The following is an 18,572-nucleotide window of genomic DNA, read 5'->3' as shown; positions in this document are numbered from 1 at the left end:
GCCAGCTCCTTACATTTGCTTCGCTTCTCTTTCTTTTTCCTTGCTCTGCTTTGCTTTGCTCTGCTCTGCTCTTCCGGGCACACTTTTGCTTTTCCTTCTCTACTTTGCTCTGCTGTTCTTGCCCCTGCTTTGCTTTGCTTTGCCTCAGATTGCTTTGCTTTGCTTTGTTTGCTCTGTCTTTCCTGGCAATGCTTTGCTTTTCCTCGTGCTACTTCGCTTTGCTTTGCTTTGCCTTGCTCTGCTTTGCCTCCACTGGCCATGTTTTCTTTTGCTTTTTCAGGCCACGCTTTCCTTTGTCTTGCTTTGCTTTGTATTCCTGCCACGGCTTTGCTTTACCTTCTCTGCTCTGCTTTGCTTTTCCTACCCCTGCTGTGCTTTGCCTTGCTTCCTCAAACTGCTTTCTTCCTTTTGCTCTACATTTCCTGGCACTGCTTTCCTTTTCGTTGTGCTACTTCACTTTGCTTTGCTCTGCCTTGCACTGCTTTGCCTTTCCTGGACACGCTTTACTTTGCTTTTCCTGGCCCTGCTTTGCTTGGGTTTCTTTTTGCCTTTTTTTTTTTTTTTTTTTACTTTAGATATATATTCATTGCATTGCTTTGTTTTATTTCTGGACCTTTTTACTTTGGTTTTCCTGGCCGCGCTTTGCTTTTCCTGACCCTGCATTTTCGGGCCATGCTTTCCTTTGTCTTGCTTCGCTTAGTATTCCTGGCACCTCTTGGTTTTACTTTCTCTGCTCTGCTTTGCTTTTCCTACCCCTGCTGTGCTTTGCCTTGCCTCAAACTGCTTTCTTTACTTTGCTCTACGTTTCCTGGCCCTGCTGGGACTTTCCTTGTACGAGTTTGCACTGCTTTGCTTTGCCTTGCTCTGCTTTGCCTTTCCTGGCCGTGCTTTTTCAGGCCACGCTTTCCTTTGTCTTGCTTCGCTTCGTATTCCTGGCACCTCTTGGTTTTACTTTCTCTGCTCTGCTTTGCTTTTCCTACCCCTGCTCTGCTTTGCCTCGCCTCAAACTGCTTTCTTTACTTTGCTCTACCTTTCCTGGCACTGCTGGGACTTTCCTTGTACAAGTTTGCACTGCTTCGCTTTGCCTTGCTCTGCGTCGCCTTTCCTGACCATGCTTTTTCAGGCCATGCTTTCCTTTGTTTTGCTTCGCTTTGTATTCCTGCCACGGCTTTGCTTTACCATCTCTGCTCTGCTTTGCTTTTCCTACCCCTGCTGTGCTTAGCCTCGCCTCAAACTGCTTTCTTTACTTTGCTCTACGTGTCCTGGCACTGCTGGGACTTTCCTTGTACGAGTTTGCACTGCTTTGCTTTGCCTTGCTCTGCGTTGCCTTTCCTGGCCGTGCTTTTTCCGGCCACGCTTTCCTTTGTTTTGCTTTGCTTTTTATTCCAGGCACCTCTTGGTTTTACTTTCTCTGCTCTGCTCTGCTTTTCCTACCCCTGCTGTGCTTTGCCTTGCCTCAAACTGCTTTCGTAACTTTGTCTACGTTTCCTGGCACTGCTGGGACTTTCCTTGTACAAGTTTGCACTGCTTTGCTTTGCCTTGCTCTGCTTTGCCTTTCCGGGACATGCTTTTTCAGGCCACGCTTTCCTTTGTCTTGCTCTGCTTTTATTCCTGGCACTTCTTGGTTTTACTTTCTCTGCTCTGCTTTGCTTTTCCTACCCCTGCTGTGCTTTGCCTTGCCTCAAACTGCTTTCTTTACTTTGCTCTACCTTTCCTGGCACTGCTGGGACTTTCCTTGTACAAGTTTGCACCGCTTTGCTTTGCCTTGCTCTGCGTTGCCTTTCCTGACCATGCTTTTTCAGGCCATGCTTTCCCTTGTCTTGCTTCGCTTTGTTTTCCTGCCACGGCTTTGCTTTACCTTCTCTGCTCTGCTTTGCTTTTCCTACCCCTGCTGTGCTTTGCCTCGCCTCAAACTGCTCTCTTTACTCTGCTCTACGTTTCCTGGCACTGCTGGGACTTTCCTTGTACGAGTTTGCACTGCTTTGCTTTGCCTTGCTCGGCTTTCCTCTTCATTTCTCTGCTCTCCTGTGCTGCGCTAGGCTTCCTTTGCAGACCGTCCCGACGATTTTGCCGATGAGGCGATCGGTATATTTAGGAACGCATAAACCCTCAGACACACAGCTGGGCCTCCCCGCAGCCCGGACACTGTCCCCTCGCAACTCGAGGGTGGGGGCAGCAGGCCCGGCCACCCGACATGGTCAGTTCTGTGGCCCCAGCCGTGTGGCCTGCTGCTAGGCGGTCCCCACTGCTCCCCGTCTGGGGACGGCGTTGGGTGAGGTTTTGAACGACGATCAGTAACTACATGATTCCCACAACTACATTGGATGGAAGGCAACAATCAATAAATAAATAAATAAATAAAGATAAAACCAGGTAAAGCAAGACATGGTTCTTGCCCGCTGTCACGGCGGACTATGAGGTGTCAGGGAGGCCGGGGAGCGGGCGAGCAGGGTACAGCCACGTTGTGGTTTAACCCGGCTGGCAGCTAAACACCACACAGTCGTTCGCTCACCCTCCCCCCTCCCTCTCTGGGATGGGGGAGAGAAACGGGAAAGTGAAGCCGGTGAGTTGAGATAAAGACAGTTTATTAAGACAGGAATATAATAATATAAGGAATATAAGGAATATAATAATAACAATAATAATAATAATAGTGATAATGATAATAGTATTAACAATAATAATGTGTAAGAAAACAAGTGATGCACAATGCAATTGCTCACCACCCGCTGACCGATGCCCAGCCTATTCCCGAGCAGCCGGCCCCCCCACCCCGGCCAGCCACCCCTATATATTGTTTAGCCATCCGAGTCTGGCCGCCAGCTCTACCCGGCATGAGGGCCCTGCGGTCTTTGCCCCGCAGACACTGGGAACCGGCAGGAGGGCTGGCCGCCAGCTCCTTACATTTGCTTCGCTTCTCTTTCTTTTTCCTTGCTCTGCTTTGCTTTGCTCTGCTCTGCTCTTCCGGGCACACTTTTGCTTTTCCTTCTCTACTTTGCTCTGCTGTTCTTGCCCCTGCTTTGCTTTGCTTTGCCTCAGATTGCTTTGCTTTGCTTTGTTTGCTCTGTCTTTCCTGGCAATGCTTTGCTTTTCCTCGTGCTACTTCGCTTTGCTTTGCTTTGCCTTGCTCTGCTTTGCCTCCACTGGCCATGTTTTCTTTTGCTTTTTCAGGCCACGCTTTCCTTTGTCTTGCTTTGCTTTGTATTCCTGCCACGGCTTTGCTTTACCTTCTCTGCTCTGCTTTGCTTTTCCTACCCCTGCTGTGCTTTGCCTTGCTTCCTCAAACTGCTTTCTTCCTTTTGCTCTACATTTCCTGGCACTGCTTTCCTTTTCGTTGTGCTACTTCACTTTGCTTTGCTCTGCCTTGCACTGCTTTGCCTTTCCTGGACACGCTTTACTTTGCTTTTCCTGGCCCTGCTTTGCTTGGGTTTCTTTTTGCCTTTTTTTTTTTTTTTTTTTACTTTAGATATATATTCATTGCATTGCTTTGTTTTATTTCTGGACCTTTTTACTTTGGTTTTCCTGGCCGCGCTTTGCTTTTCCTGACCCTGCATTTTCGGGCCATGCTTTCCTTTGTCTTGCTTCGCTTAGTATTCCTGGCACCTCTTGGTTTTACTTTCTCTGCTCTGCTTTGCTTTTCCTACCCCTGCTGTGCTTTGCCTTGCCTCAAACTGCTTTCTTTACTTTGCTCTACGTTTCCTGGCCCTGCTGGGACTTTCCTTGTACGAGTTTGCACTGCTTTGCTTTGCCTTGCTCTGCTTTGCCTTTCCTGGCCGTGCTTTTTCAGGCCACGCTTTCCTTTGTCTTGCTTCGCTTCGTATTCCTGGCACCTCTTGGTTTTACTTTCTCTGCTCTGCTTTGCTTTTCCTACCCCTGCTCTGCTTTGCCTCGCCTCAAACTGCTTTCTTTACTTTGCTCTACCTTTCCTGGCACTGCTGGGACTTTCCTTGTACAAGTTTGCACTGCTTCGCTTTGCCTTGCTCTGCGTCGCCTTTCCTGACCATGCTTTTTCAGGCCATGCTTTCCTTTGTTTTGCTTCGCTTTGTATTCCTGCCACGGCTTTGCTTTACCATCTCTGCTCTGCTTTGCTTTTCCTACCCCTGCTGTGCTTAGCCTCGCCTCAAACTGCTTTCTTTACTTTGCTCTACGTGTCCTGGCACTGCTGGGACTTTCCTTGTACGAGTTTGCACTGCTTTGCTTTGCCTTGCTCTGCGTTGCCTTTCCTGGCCGTGCTTTTTCCGGCCACGCTTTCCTTTGTTTTGCTTTGCTTTTTATTCCAGGCACCTCTTGGTTTTACTTTCTCTGCTCTGCTCTGCTTTTCCTACCCCTGCTGTGCTTTGCCTTGCCTCAAACTGCTTTCGTAACTTTGTCTACGTTTCCTGGCACTGCTGGGACTTTCCTTGTACAAGTTTGCACTGCTTTGCTTTGCCTTGCTCTGCTTTGCCTTTCCGGGACATGCTTTTTCAGGCCACGCTTTCCTTTGTCTTGCTCTGCTTTTATTCCTGGCACTTCTTGGTTTTACTTTCTCTGCTCTGCTTTGCTTTTCCTACCCCTGCTGTGCTTTGCCTTGCCTCAAACTGCTTTCTTTACTTTGCTCTACCTTTCCTGGCACTGCTGGGACTTTCCTTGTACAAGTTTGCACCGCTTTGCTTTGCCTTGCTCTGCGTTGCCTTTCCTGACCATGCTTTTTCAGGCCATGCTTTCCCTTGTCTTGCTTCGCTTTGTTTTCCTGCCACGGCTTTGCTTTACCTTCTCTGCTCTGCTTTGCTTTTCCTACCCCTGCTGTGCTTTGCCTCGCCTCAAACTGCTCTCTTTACTCTGCTCTACGTTTCCTGGCACTGCTGGGACTTTCCTTGTACGAGTTTGCACTGCTTTGCTTTGCCTTGCTCGGCTTTCCTCTTCATTTCTCTGCTCTCCTGTGCTGCGCTAGGCTTCCTTTGCAGACCGTCCCGACGATTTTGCCGAGGAGGCGATCGGTATATTTCGGAACGCATAAACCCTCAGACACACAGCTGGGCCTCCCCGCAGCCCGGACACTGTCCCCTCGCAACTCGAGGGTGGGGGCAGCAGGCCCGGCCACCCGACATGGTCAGTTCTGTGGCCCCAGCCGTGTGGCCTGCCGCTAGGCGGGCCCCACTGCTATTCGTCTGGGGACGGCGTTGGGTGAGGTTTTCAACGACGGTAAGTAACTACATGATTCCCACAACTACATTGGATGGAAGGCAACAATAAATAAATAAATAAATAAATAAATAAATAAATAAAGATAAAACCAGGTAAAGCAAGACATGGTTCTTGCCCACTGTCACGGCGGACTAAGAGGTGTCAGGGAGGCCGGGGAGCGGGCGAGCAGGGTACAGCCACCGTCCGAGTCTGGCCGCCAGCTCTACCCGGCATGAGGGCCCTGCGGTCTTTGCCCCGCAGACACTGGGAACCGGCAGGAGGGCTGGCCGCCAGCTCCTTACATGTGCTTCGCTTCTCTTTGTTTTTCCTTGCTCTGCTTTGCTTTGCTCTGCTCTGCTCTTCCGGGCACACTTTTGCTTTTCCTTCTCTACTTTCCTCTGCTGTTCCTGCCCCTGCTTTGCTTTGCTTTGCCTCAGATTGCTTTGCTTTGCTTTGTTTGCTTTGTCTTTCCTGGCAATGTTATGCTTTTCCTCGTGCTACTTCGCTTTGCTTTGCTTTGCTTTGCCTTGCTCTAGTTTGCCTCCACTGGCCATGCTTTCTTTTGCTTTTTCAGGCCACGCTTTCCTTTGTTTTGCTTTGCTTTGTATTCCTGCCACGGCTTTGCTTTACCTTCTCTGCTCTGCTTTGCTTTTCCTACCCCTGCTGTGCTTTGCCTCGCCTCAAACTGCTTTCGTTAGTTTGCTCTACCTTTCCTGGCACTGCTGGGACTTTCCTTGTACGAGTTTGCACTGCTTTGCTTTGCCTTGCTCTGCGTTGCCTTTCCTGGCCATGCTTTTTCAGGCCATGCTTTCCTTTGTTTTCCTTTGCTTCGTATTCCTGGCGCCTCTTGGTTTTACCTTCTCTGCTCTGCTTTGCTTTTCCTACCCCTGCAGTGCTTTGCCTCGCCTCAAACTGCTTTCTTTACTTTGCTCTACCTTTCCTGGCACTGCTGGGACTTCCCTTGTACGAGTTCGCACTGCTTTGCTTTGCCTTGCTCTGCTTTGCCTCCACTGGCCGTGTTTTCTTTTGCTTTTTCAGGCCACGCTTTCCTTTGTCTTGCTTCGCTTCGCTTTGTATTCCTGGCACCTCTAGGTTTTACTTTCTCTGCTCTGCTTTGCCTTGCCTCCAACTGCTTTCGTTACTTTGCTCTACCTTTCCTGGCCCTGCTGGGACTTTCCTTGTACGAGTTTGCACTGCTTTGCTTTGCCTTGCTCTGCTTTGCCTTTCCTGGCCGTGCTTTTTCAGGCCACGCTTTCCTTTGTTTTGCTTTGCTTTTTATTCCAGGCACCTCTTGGTTTTACTTTCTCTGCTCTGCTCTGTTTTTCCTACCCCTGCTGTGCTTTGCCTTGCCTCCTCAAACTGCTTTCTTTCTTTTGCTCTACATTTCCTGGCCCTGCTTTGCTTTTCCCTGTGCTACTTTCCTTTGCTTTGCTCTGCCTTGCACCGCTTTGCCTTTCCTGGACACGCTTTTCTTTGCTTTTCCTGGCCCTGCTTTGCTTGGTCTTTTTTTTGCGTTTTTTTGTTTTCTTTGTTTGTTTGTTTGTTTGTTTTATTTTAGTATAGATACATTTTCATTGCATTGCTTTGTTTTATTTTTGGACCTTTTTGCTTTGGTTTTCCTGGCCACGCTTTGCTTTTCCTGGCCATGCTTTTTCAGGCCATGCTTTCCTTTGTTTTGCTTTGCTTCGTATTCCTGCCACGACTTTGCTTTACCTTTTCTGCTCTGCTTTGCTTTTCCTACCCCTGTTGTGCTTTGTCTCGCCTCAAACTGCTTTCTTTCTTTTGCTCTACATTTCCTGGCCCTGCTTTGCTTTTCCTTGTGCTACTTTCCTTTGCTCTGCTCTGCCTTGCACCGCTTTGCCTTTCCTGGACACGCTTTTCTTTGCTTTTCCTGGCCCTGCTTTGCTTGGTCTTTTTTTTGCGTTTTTTTGTTTTGTTTGTTTGTTTGTTTGTTTGTTTTATTTTAGTATAGATACATTTTCATTGCATTGCTTTGTTTTATTTTTGGACCTTTTTGCTTTGGTTTTCCTGGCCACGCTTTGCTTTTCCTGGCCATGCTTTTTCAGGCCATGCTTTCCTTTGTTTTGCTTTGCTTCGTATTCCTGCCACGACTTTGCTTTACCTTCTCTGCTCTGCTTTGCTTTTCCTACCCCTGTTGTGCTTTGTCTCGCCTCAAACTGCTTTCTTTACTTTGCTCTACGTTTCCTGGCACTGCTGGGACTTTCCTTGTACGAGTTTGCACTGCTTTGCTTTGCCTTGCTCTGCGTTGCCTTTCCTGGCCATGCTTTTTCGGGCCACGCTTTCCTTTGTTTTGCTTTGCTTCGTATTCCTGGCACCTCTTGGTTTTACTTTCTCTGCTCTGCTCTGCTTGTCCTACCCCTGCTGTGCTTTGCCTTGCCTCAAACTGCTTTCGTTACTTTGCTCTACGGTTCCTGGCACTGCTGGGACTTTCCTTGTACAAGTTTGCACTGCTTTGCTTTGCCTTGCTCGGCTTTCCTCTTCATTGCTCTGCTCTCCTGTGCTGCGCTAGGCTTCCTTTGCAGACCGTCCTGACGATTTTGCCGATGAGGCGATCGGTATATTTCGGAACGCATAAACCCTCAGACACACAGCTGGGCCTCCCCGCAGCCCGGACACTGTCCCCTCGCAACTCGAGGGTGGGGGCAGCAGGCCCGGCCACCCGACATGGTCAGTTCTGTGGCCCCAGCCGTGTGGCCCACCGCTAGGCGGTCCCCACTGCTCCCCGTCTGGGGACGGTGTTGGGTGAGGTTTTGAACGACGATCAGTAAATACATGATTCCCACAACTACATTGGATGGAAGGCAAGAATAAATAAATAAATAAATAAATGCAGGGGGGAAAAAAAAAAAAAAAATCAGGTAAAGCAAGACATGGTTCTTGCCCGCTGTCACGGCGGACTATGAGGGTTCAGGGAGGCCGGGGAGCGGGCGAGCAGGGTACAGCCACCATCCGAGTCTGGCCGCCAGCTCTACCCGGCATGAGGGCCCTGCGGTCTTTGCCCCGCAGACACTGGGAACCGGCAGGAGGGCTGGCCGCCAGCTCCTTACATTTGCTTCGCTTCTCTTTCTTTTTCCTTGCTCTGCTTTGCTCTGCTCTGCTCTTCCGGGCACACTTTTGCTTTTCCTTCTCTACTTTGCTCTGCCTTTCTTGCCCCCGCTTTGCTTTGCTTTGCCTCAGATTGCTTTGCTTTGCTTTGTTTGCTCTGTCTTTCCTGGCACTGCTTTGCTTTTCCTTGTGCTACTTCACTTTGCTTTGCTCTGCCTTGCACTGCTTTGCCTTTCCTGGACACGCTTTACTTTGCTTTTCCTGGCCCTGCTTTGCTTGGTTTTTTTTTTGCCTTTTTTTTTTTTTTTTTTTTTTTTTTTACTTTAGATATATATTCATTGCATTGCTTTGTTTTATTTCTGGACCTTTTTACTTTGGTTTTCCTGGCCGCGCTTTGCTTTTCCTGGCCCTGCTTTTTCAGGCCATGCTTTCCTTTGTCTTACTTTGCTTCGTATTCCTGGCACCTCTTGGTTTTACTTTCTCTGCTCTGCTTTGCTTTTCCTACCCCTGCAGTGCTTTGCCTCGCCTCAAACTGCTTTCCTTACTTCGCTCTACGTTTCCTGGCACTGCTGGGACTTTCCTTGTACGAGTTTGCACTGCTTTGCTTTGCCTTGCTCTGCTTTGCCTCCACTGGCCATGTTTTCTTTTGCTTTTTCAGGCCACGCTTTCCTTTGTCTTGCTTCGCTTCGCTTTGTATTCCTGGCACCTCTAGGTTTTACTTTCTCTGCTCTGCTTTGCCTTGCCTCCAACTGCTTTCGTTACTTTGCTCTACCTTTCCTGGCCCTGCTGGGACTTTCCTTGTACGAGTTTGCACTGCTTTGCTTTGCCTTGCTCTGCTTTGCCTTTCCTGGCCGTGCTTTTTCAGGCCACGCTTTCCTTTGTTTTGCTTTGCTTTTTATTCCAGGCACCTCTTGGTTTTACTTTCTCTGCTCTGCTCTGCTTTTCCTACCCCTGCTGTGCTTTGCCTTGCCTCCTCAAACTGCTTTCTTTCTTTTGCTCTACATTTCCTGGCACTGCTTTGCTTTTCCTTGTGCTACTTTCCTTTGCTTTGCTCTGCCTTGCACTGCTTTGCCTTTCCTGGACACGCTTTACTTTGCTTTTCCTGGCCATGCTTTGCTTGTTTTTTTTTTTTGCCTTTTTTTTTTTTTTTTTTTTTTTTTTTACTTTAGATATATATTCATTTCATTGCTTTGTTTTATTTCTGGACCTTTTTACTTTGGTTTTCCTGGCCGCGCTTTGCTTTTCCTGACCCTGCATTTTCGGGCCATGCTTTCCTTTGTCTTGCTTCGCTTTGTATTCCTGGCACCTCTTGGTTTTACCTTCTCTGCTCTGCTTTGCTTTTCCTACCCCTGCTGTGCTTTGCCTTGCCTCAAACTGCTTTCTTTACTTTGCTCTACGTTTCCTGGCCCTGCTGGGACTTTCCTTGTACGAGTTTGCACTGCTTTGCTTTGCCTTGCTCTGCGTTGCCTTTCCTGGCCATGCTTTTTCAGGCCACGCTTTCCTTTGTCTTACTTTGCTTCGTATTCCTGGCACCTCTTGGTTTTACTTTCTCTGCTCTGCTTTGCTTTTCCTACACCTGCTGTGCTTTGCCTCGCCTCAAACTGCATTCTTTACTTTGCTCTACGTTTCCTGGCCCTGCTGGGACTTTCCTTGTACAAGTTTGCACTGCTTTGCTTTGCCTTGCTCTGCGTTGCCTTTCCTGACCATGCTTTTTCAGGCCATGCTTTCCCTTGTCTTGCTTCGCTTTGTTTTCCTGCCACGGCTTTGCTTTACCTTCTCTGCTCTGCTTTGCTTTTCCTACCCCTGCTGTGCTTTGCCTCGCCTCAAACTGCTCTCTTTACTCTGCTCTACGTTTCCTGGCACTGCTGGGACTTTCCTTGTACCAGTTTGCACTGCTTTGCTTTGCGTTGCTCGGCTTTCCTCTTCATTTCTCTGCTCTCCTGTGCTGCGCTAGGCTTCCTTTGCAGACCGTCCCGACGATTTTGCCGATGAGGCTATCGGTATATTTCGGAACGCATAAACCCTCAGACACACAGCTGGGCCTCCCCGCAGCCCGGACACTGTCCCCTCGCAACTCGAGGGTGGGGGCAGCAGGCCCGGCCACCCGACATGGTCAGTTCTCTGGCCCTAGCCGTGTGGCCTGCCGCTAGGCGGGCCCCACTGCTATTCGTCTGGGGACGGTGTTGGGTGAGGTTTTGAACGACGATCAGTAAATACATGATTCCCACAACTACAGTGGATGGAAGGCAAGAATAAATAAATAAATAAATAAATGCAGGGGGAAAAAAAAATAAATAAATAAAATCAGGTAAAGCAAGACATGGTTCTTGCCCGCTGTCACGGCGGACTATGAGGGTTCAGGGAGGCCGGGGAGCGGGCGAGCAGGGTACAGCCACCGTCCGAGTCTGGCCGCCAGCTCTACCCGGCATGAGGGCCCTGCGGTCTTTGCCCCGCAGACACTGGGAACCGGCAGGAGGGCTTGCCGCCAGCTCCTTACATTTGCTTCGCTTCTCTTTCTTTTTCCTTGCTCTGCTTTGCTTTGCTCTGCTCTTCCGGGCACACTTTTGGTTTTCCTTCTCTCCTTTCCTCTGCTGTTCCTGCCCCTGCTTTGCTTTGCTTTGCCTCAGATTGCTTTGCTTTGATTCGTTTGCTTTGTCTTTCCTGGCAATGCTTTGCTTTTCCTCGTGCTACTTTGCTTCGCTTTCCTTTGCCTTGCTCTGCTTTTCTGGCCGTGCTTTGTTTGGTTTTGCTTTACTTTGCCTTCCCTCTTTGACACTGTTTTAGTTTTCCTCGTGCTGCCTTGCTTTCCCTTTCTCTGCTTTGCCTTCCCTGCGCATGCTTTCTTTTGCTTTTTCAGGCCACGCTTTCCTTTGTTTAGCTTTGCTTTGTATTCCTGGCACTGCTTCTCTTTTCCTTCTCTACGTTGCTTTGTTTTCCTACCCCCGCTGTGCTTCGCCTTGCCTCAATTTCTTTCTTTCCTTTGCTCTACCTTTCCTGGCCCTGCTTTGTTTTTGCTTGTGCTACTTTGCTCTGCTTTGCTTTGCCTTACTCTCATTTGCCTTTCCTGGCCATGCTTTGCTTTGCTTTTCTTACCCCTGCTTTTCTTTCCTTTTCTGGCCCTGCTTTCTTTTACTTTGCTTCACTTTGCCTTGAATTCCAGACAGTGCTTTGCTTTGTCTTGTGCTGCTTTGCTTTGTTTTGCATTGCTGTGCTTTGCATTCCCTGGCCCTCTTTTTTGTTTTTCTTCCCCTCCCCCCCCCCCCCCAACCCCCCCCCCACCGCCCCCCCCCCGCCATGCTTTCCTTTGTTTTGCTTTGCTTTGTGTTCCTGGCTCTGCTATGCATTTCTTTGTGCTGTTTTGCTCTGCTTTGCTTTGCCTTGCTCTGCTTTGCCTTTCCTGGCCATGCTTTGCTTTGCTTTTTCTGGCCCTACTTTGCTTTGGTTTTTTTGTTTGCTCGGTTGTTTTTTTTTTACCCTTTTTCCTTTGTTTTCTCTGGCCGTGCTTTGCTTTTCCTTATGCCACTTTCTTTTCCCTAGCGGGGCTTTGCTTTGCCTTGCTCTGCTTTCCTCCGCATTGCTCTGCTCTGCTCTGCTTTGCTGCTCTAGGCTCCTTTTGCAGACCGTCCCACCGATTTTGCCGACGAGTCGATCGGTGTATTTAGAAACACGTAAACCCTCAGACGCACACCTTGACCTCCCCCCACCTCGGCGACTGTCCCCTCGGAACTGGCGGACGAGGGGACAGGGATCTGACCACCGGGCCGGGTCTATTCTGTGGCCCCCGCTGTCCGGCGAGCCGCCAGGTGGGCCCCGTTGCTATTCGTCTGGGGAGGGTGGGGGTTGCGAACGACGCTAAGTAACTACGTGATTCCTAAAAGTAAAGGGGGAAACAGACAACGATTATTATTATTATTACTACTACTGTTTTTATTATGTTTTCGTTATATATATATTTACTCTTATTTAGTACTTTCTTTTGTAATAACTCTTAAGTAGTATATATAATATTATATATCTATGGATCGTTTATGTAACGATAAAAAGCTAAAGCAAACCGGCCGGGCAGCCAGCCACACCGAGTCGCACAGGTGGCGAGCTGCTCGTGACCGAGCGGGAGCCTCTTATGTCAGAGCGGCCGGCGGCCGGAAGCAACCGGGGGCCGCTGCCACACCCTCGCCTTCTTGAACGCCCGCCTCCCCGTAACCCGGCAACGGGCCCCTCCCTATTCGTCTGGGGCGGGTGGGAGGTGCGATTTCGAACGACACTAAGGAACTACACGTTTCGTATTCACAGCACTGTTTTTCTTTGCTTTGCTTTTCCTGGCCCTGCTTTGCTTTGCTTTGCATTCGTGGCACCGCTTTGTTTTTCCCGGCCCTGTTTTGCTTTGTTTTTACTGACCCCGATTCGTTTTGCTTTTCTTGGCCCTGCTTGACTTTTCTTTGCCCGATAAGGCTTTCTTTTTCCTCGCAGGGTTTGCTTTGCTTTGCCTTGCTCTGCTTTGCCTTCCCTGGCCCTGCTACGTTTTGCTTCTTCCGGCCACGCTTTCCTTTGCTTAGCTTTGCTTCGTATTCCTAGCGCCGCTTTGCTTTTTCTTCTCTGCTTTGCTTTGCTTCTCCTACCCCTGCTGTGCTTCGCCTCGCCTCAAAGTCCTTTGCTTTGCCTTTCCTGGCCCTGCTTTGCTTTTCCTCGTGCTACTTTGCTTTGCCTTGGTCTGCTTTGCTTTTCCTTGCCGTGCTTCGTTTTGTTTTGCTCTGCTTTGTATTCACCGCATCGCCTTGCTTTCCTTGGCCCTGCATTTTTTTTTAATTTTTTTTTTTCTCTGTCCCTCTTTGTTTAGCTTTCCCTGGACCTGCTTTGCTTTGCTTTGCGTTCCCGGCACCTCTTTTCTTTTCCTGGACCTCCTTTGCTTGGGTTTTTCTCGCCCTTCTTTGTTTTGCTTTTCCCGGCCCTGCCTTCCTTTGTTTGGCTTTATTTCGTATTCATGACGCCGCTTTTCTTTTCCTGGACCTCCTTTGCTTGGGTTTTTCTCGCCCTTCTTTGTTTTGATTTCCTGGCCCTGCTTTGCTTTGTTTTTACTGACCCCGATTCCTTTTGCTTTTCCTGGCCCTGCCTGACTTTTCTTTGCCCGATAAGGCTTTCTTTTTCCTTGCAGGGTTTGCTTTGCTTTGCCTTGCTCTGCTTTGCCTTCCCTGGCCCTGCTACGTTTTGCTTCTTCCGGCCACGCTTTCCTTTGCTTAGCTTTGCTTCGTATTCCTGGCGCAGCTTTGCTTTTTCTTCTCTGCTTTGCTTTGCTTCTCCTACCCCTGCTGTGCTTCGCCTCGCCTCAAAGTCCTTTGCTTTGCCTTTCCTGGCCCTGCTTTGCTTTTCCTTGTGCTACTTTGCTCTGCTTTGCTTTGCCTTACTCTCATTTGCCTTTCCTGGCCATGCTTTGCTTTGCTTTTCTTACCCCTGCTTTTCTTTCCTTTTCTGGCCCTGCTTTGTTTTACTTTGCTTCACTTTGCCTTGAATTCCAGACAGTGCTTTGCTTTGTCTTGTGCTGCTTTGCTTTGTTTTGCATTGCTGTGCTTTGCATTCCCTGGCCCTCTTTTTTTTTTTCTTTCTTCGCCCCCCCCCCCCCCCCCCCCCCGCTTCTCCCCCCGCCCCCCCCCCCCCGGCCATGCCTTCCTTTGTTTTGCTTTGCTTTGTGTTCCTGGCTCTGCTATGCATTTCTTTGTGCTGCTTTGCTCTGCTTTGCTTTGCCTTGCTCTGCATTCCCTGGCCCTCATTTTTTTTTTTTTTTCTCCCCCCCCACCCCGGCCATGCCTTCCTTTGTTTGCTTTGCTTTGTGTTCCTGGCTCTGCTATGTATTTCTTTGTGCTGCTTTGCTCTGCTTTGCCTTTCCTGGCCATGCTTTGCTTTGCTTTTTCTGGCCCTGCTTTGTTTTGTTTTTTTTTTTTTGTTTGTTTGTTTTTTGTTTTTTGGTTTTTTTTTTACCCTTTTTCCTTTGTTTTTTCTGGCCGTGCTTTGCTTTTCCTTATGCCACTTTCTTTTCCCTAGCGGGGCTTTGCTTTGCCTTGCTCTGCTTTCCTCCGCATTGCTCTGCTCTGCTCTGCTTTGCTGCTCTAGGCTTCTTTTGCAGACCGTCCCACCGATTTTGCCGACGAGTCGATCGGTGTATTTAGAAACACGTAAACCCTCAGACGCACACCTTGACCTCCCCCCACCTCGGCGACTGTCCCCTCGGAACTGGCGGACGAGGGGACAGGGATCTGGCCACCGGGCCGGGTCTATTCTGTGGCCCCCGCTGTCCGGCGAGCCGCCAGGTGGGCCCCGTTGCTATTCGTCTGGGGAGGGTGGGGGTTGCGAACGACGCTAAGTAACTACTCGATTCGTAAAAGTAAAGGGGGAAACAGACAACGATTATTATTATTATTACTACTACTCTTTTTATTATGTTTTCGTTATATATATATTTACTCTAATTTAGTACTTTCTTTTGTAATAACTCTTAAGTAGTATATATAATATTATATATCTATGGATCGTTTATGTAACGATAAAAAGCTAAAGCAAACCGGCCAGGCAGCCAGCCACACCGAGTCGCACAGGTGGCGAGCTGCTCGTGACCGAGCGGGAGCCTCTTATGTCAGAGCGGCCGGCGGCCGGAAGCAACCGGGGGCCGCTGCCACACCCTCGCCTTCTTGAACGCCCGCCTCCCCGTAACCCGGCAACGGGCCCCTCCCTATTCGTCTGGGGCGGGTGGGGGGTGCGATTTCGGACGACACTAAGGAACTACACGTTTCGTATTCACAGCGCTGTTTTTCTTTGCTTTGCTTTTCCTGGCCCTGCTTTGCTTTGCTTTGCATTCGTGGCACCGCTTTGTTTTTCCCGGCCCTGTTTTGCTTTGTTTTTACTGACCCCGATTCGTTTTGCTTTTCCTGGCCCTGCTTGACTTTTCTTTGCCCGATAAGGCTTTCTTTTTCCTTGCAGGGTTTGCTTTGCTTTGCCTTGCTCTGCTTTGCCTTCCCTGGCCCTGCTACGTTTTGCTTCTTCCGGCCACGCTTTCCTTTGCTTAGCTTTGCTTCGTATTCCTGGCGCAGCTTTGCTTTTTCTTCTCTGCTTTGCTTTGCTTCTCCTACCCCTGCTGTGCTTCGCCTCGCCTCAAAGTCCTTTGCTTTGCCTTTCCTGGCCCTGCTTTGCTTTTCCTTGTGCTACTTTGCTCTGCTCTGCTTTGCCTTACTGTCATTTGCCTTTCCTGGCCATGCTTTGCTTTGCTTTTCTTACCCCTGCTTTTCTTTCCTTTTCTGGCCCTGCTTTCTTTTACTTTGCTTCACTTTGCCTTGAATTCCAGACAGTGCTTTGCTTTGTCTTGTGCTGCTTTGCTTTGTTTTGCATTGCTGTGCTTTGCATTCCCTGGCCCTCTTTTTTTTTTTCTTTCTTCGCCCCCCCCCCCCGCTTCTCCCCCCGCCTCCCCCCCCCCCCCCGGCCATGCCTTCCTTTGTTTTGCTTTGCTTTGTGTTCCTGGCTCTGCTATGCATTTCTTTGTGCTGCTTTGCTCTGCTTTGCTTTGCCTTGCTCTGCATTCCCTGGCCCTCATTTTTTTTTTTTTTTCCTCCCCCCCCACCCCGGCCATGCCTTCCTTTGTTTGCTTTGCTTTGTGTTCCTGGCTCTGCTATGTATTTCTTTGTGCTGCTTTGCTCTGCTTTGCCTTTCCTGGCCATGCTTTGCTTTGCTTTTTCTGGCCCTGCTTTGTTTTGGTTTTTTTTGTTTGTTTGTTTGTTTGTTTGTTTGTTTGTTTGTTTTTTTTACCCTTTTTCCTTTGTTTTTTCTGGCCGTGCTTTGCTTTTCCTTATGCCACTTTCTTTTCCCTAGCGGGGCTTTGCTTTGCCTTGCTCTGCTTTCCTCCGCATTGCTCTGCTCTGCTCTGCTTTGCTGCTCTAGGCTTCTTTTGCAGACCGTCCCACCGATTTTGCCGACGAGTCGATCGGTGTATTTAGAAACACGTAAACCCTCAGACGCACACCTTGACCTCCCCCCACCTCGGCGACTGTCCCCTCGGAACTGGCGGACGAGGGGACAGGGATCTGACCACCGGGCCGGGTCTATTCTGTGGCCCCCGCTGTCCGGCGAGCCGCCAGGTGGGCCCCGTTGCTATTCGTCTGGGGAGGGTGGGGGTTGCGAACGACGCTAAGTAACTACTCGATTCGTAAAAGTAAAGGGGGAAACTGACAACGATTATTATTACTACTACTCTTTTTATTATGTTTTCGTTATATATATATTTACTCTTATTTAGTACTTTCTTTTGTAATAACTTTTAAGTAGTATACGTAATATTAAATATCTATCGATCGTTTATATAACGATAAAAAGCTAAAGCAAACCGGCCGGGCAGCCAGCCACACCGAGTCGCACAGGTGGCGAGCTGCTCGTGACCGAGCGGGAGCCTCTTATGTCAGAGCGGCCGGCGGCCGGAAGCAACCGGGGGCCGCTGCCACACCCTCGCCTTCTTGAACGCCCGCCTCCCCGTAACCCGGCAACGGGCCCCTCCCTATTCGTCTGGGGCGGGTGGGGGGTGCGATTTCGGACGACACTAAGGAACTACACGTTTCGTATTCACAGCGCTGTTTTTCTTTGCTTTGCTTTTCCTGGCCCTGCTTTGCTTTGCTTTGCATTCGTGGCACCGCTTTGTTTTTCCCGGCCCTGTTTTGCTTTGTTTTTACTGACCCCGATTCGTTTTGCTTTTCCTGGCCCTGCCTGACTTTTCTTTGCCCGATAAGGCTTTCTTTTTCCTCGCAGGGTTTGCTTTGCTTTGCCTTGCTCTGCTTTGCCTTCCCTGGCCCTGCTACGTTTTGCTTCTTCCGGCCACGCTTTCCTTTGCTTAGCTTTGCTTCGTATTCCTGGCGCCGCTTTGCTTTTTCTTCTCTGCTTTGCTTTGCTTCTCCTACCCCTGCTGTGCTTCGCCTCGCCTCAAAGTCCTTTGCTTTGCCTTTCCTGGCCCTGCTTTGCTTTTCCTCGCGCTACTTTGCTTTGCCTTGGTCTGCTTTGCTTTTCCTTGCCGTGCTTTGTTTTGTTTTGCTCTGCTTTGTATTCACCGCATCGCCTTGCTTTCCTTGGTCCTGCATTTTTTTTTTTTTTTTTTCTCTGTCCCTCTTTGTTTAGCTTTCCCTGGACCTGCTTTGCTTTGCTTTGCGTTCCTGGCACCTCTTTGCTTTTCGCGGACCTCCTTTGCTTGGGTTTTTCTCGCCCTTCTTTGTTTTGCTTTTCCCGGCCCTGCCTTGCTTTGTTTGGCTTTATTTCGTATTCATGACGCCTCTTTTCTTTTCCTGGACCTCCTTTGCTTGGGTTTTTCTCGCCCTTCTTTGTTTTGCTTTTCCTGGCCCTGCTTTGCTCTGTTTGGCTTTACTTTGTGTTCAGGACGCCGCTTTTCTTTTCCTGGACCTCCTTTGCTTTGGTTTTTCTCGCCCCCTGCTTCGTTTTGCTTTTCCTGGCCCTCCTTGACTTTGCTTTTCTTCGTTCCGCTTTCTTTCCCCTAGCGGGGCTTTGCTCTGTCTCGCTCCGCTTTCCTCTGCAACGCTCTGCTCTGCTTTGCTGCGCTAGGCTTCCTTTGCGGACCGTCCCGCCGATTTTGCCGACGAGTCGATCGGTGTGTATTTACGAACGCATAAACCCTCGGACGACGCGCACCTTGGCCTCCCCGTAGCCCGGCGACTGTCCCCTCGGAACCGGAGGGTGGGGGCAGGAGGGCTGGCCACCCGGCACCGTCTGTTCCGCATTCCCCGCCGCTCTCTGGCGAGCGCGAGCCTCCAGGTGGGTCCCGCTGCTGCTATTCGGCTGGGAACGGTGTCGGGTGAGGTTTTCGAGGACGCTAAGCGACATCACGCGATTCCCCAAAGGACAAAAACTACCGCTTTGCTTTTCCCCTGTGCTGCTTTGCTTTGTTTTGCCTTGCTCTGCTTTGTCTTCCCTGGCCCTGTTTTGCTTTGCTTCTCCTGGCCCTTCTTTGCTTTGCTTCCCTTTGTCGCGCTTTGCTTCGCTTCGCTTCGCTTTGCTTTGTCTTCCCTGGCCCTGTTTTGCTTTGCTTCTCCTGGCCCTTCTTTGCTTTGCTTCCCTTTGTTGCGCTTTGCTTCGCTTCGCTTCGCTTTGCTTTCCTTTTCCTCGCTTTGCTTTTCCTCGCTCTTCTCCGCTTTGCTTTCCCTGCGCTTGCTTCCATTTGCTTTCCTTAGCGCTGCTTATTTTGATTCGGTTTGTATCGCCGGCACCCATTTCCTTTGCTTTGCAGTCTTTGCTCTTCCTACTCTGCTTTGCTTTTCCTGGCGCTGTTTTTTCCTTTGCCGTTCCCTAGGCCTGATTTGCCACAAGGT

General features: G+C 49.6%; 1 protein-coding gene and 2 long non-coding RNA genes across 4 annotated transcripts in view; 2 read left to right on the top strand and 1 right to left on the bottom strand.

Moving 5' to 3' along the window:
• The first annotated feature begins 1,502 nt into the window (after positions 1 to 1,502).
• On the top strand, positions 1,503 to 8,038 carry LOC308187316 (uncharacterized protein). Of its 2 annotated transcripts, none has more exons than XM_080609486.1 (2): positions 1,503 to 2,373; positions 5,277 to 8,038. In XM_080609486.1, exon 2 carries the CDS (start codon positions 5,396 to 5,398, stop codon positions 6,719 to 6,721), a length of 1,326 nt encoding a protein of 441 aa, XP_080465612.1. In that variant the 5' UTR covers positions 1,503 to 2,373; positions 5,277 to 5,395; the 3' UTR covers positions 6,722 to 8,038. The 2 variants fall into 2 exon arrangements, with proteins under 2 accessions (XP_080465612.1, XP_080465611.1); XM_080609485.1 differs by having other exon boundaries at positions 1,503 to 2,419; positions 5,323 to 8,038.
• Positions 8,039 to 9,810: 1,772 nt separating this feature from the next.
• Positions 9,811 to 18,572, top strand: part of LOC308187327 — a 23,450-nt gene continuing 14,688 nt past the window's right edge. Inside the window, exon 1 of the long non-coding RNA XR_013944610.1 lies at positions 9,811 to 10,421. This is a non-coding gene — a long non-coding RNA (uncharacterized lncRNA). The remainder of the gene's footprint in view (positions 10,422 to 18,572) is intronic.
• Positions 11,528 to 18,572, bottom strand: part of LOC308187325 — a 7,794-nt gene continuing 749 nt past the window's right edge. The window contains exons 1-2 of the long non-coding RNA XR_013944608.1: positions 17,413 to 18,572; positions 11,528 to 13,108 (exon numbers count right to left, since the gene is read on the bottom strand). The exon at positions 17,413 to 18,572 is cut by the window's right edge and continues 749 nt beyond it. This is a non-coding gene — a long non-coding RNA (uncharacterized lncRNA). The remainder of the gene's footprint in view (positions 13,109 to 17,412) is intronic.

This window comes from Anser brachyrhynchus (assembly GCF_964034855.1).
Source record: "Anser brachyrhynchus genome assembly, contig: SCAFFOLD_197, whole genome shotgun sequence".
NCBI classification, from domain to species: domain Eukaryota; kingdom Metazoa; phylum Chordata; class Aves; order Anseriformes; family Anatidae; genus Anser; species Anser brachyrhynchus.
The sequence above is the reverse complement of the archived record's forward strand: the minus strand, read 5'-3'. Positions and strand labels throughout refer to the sequence as shown.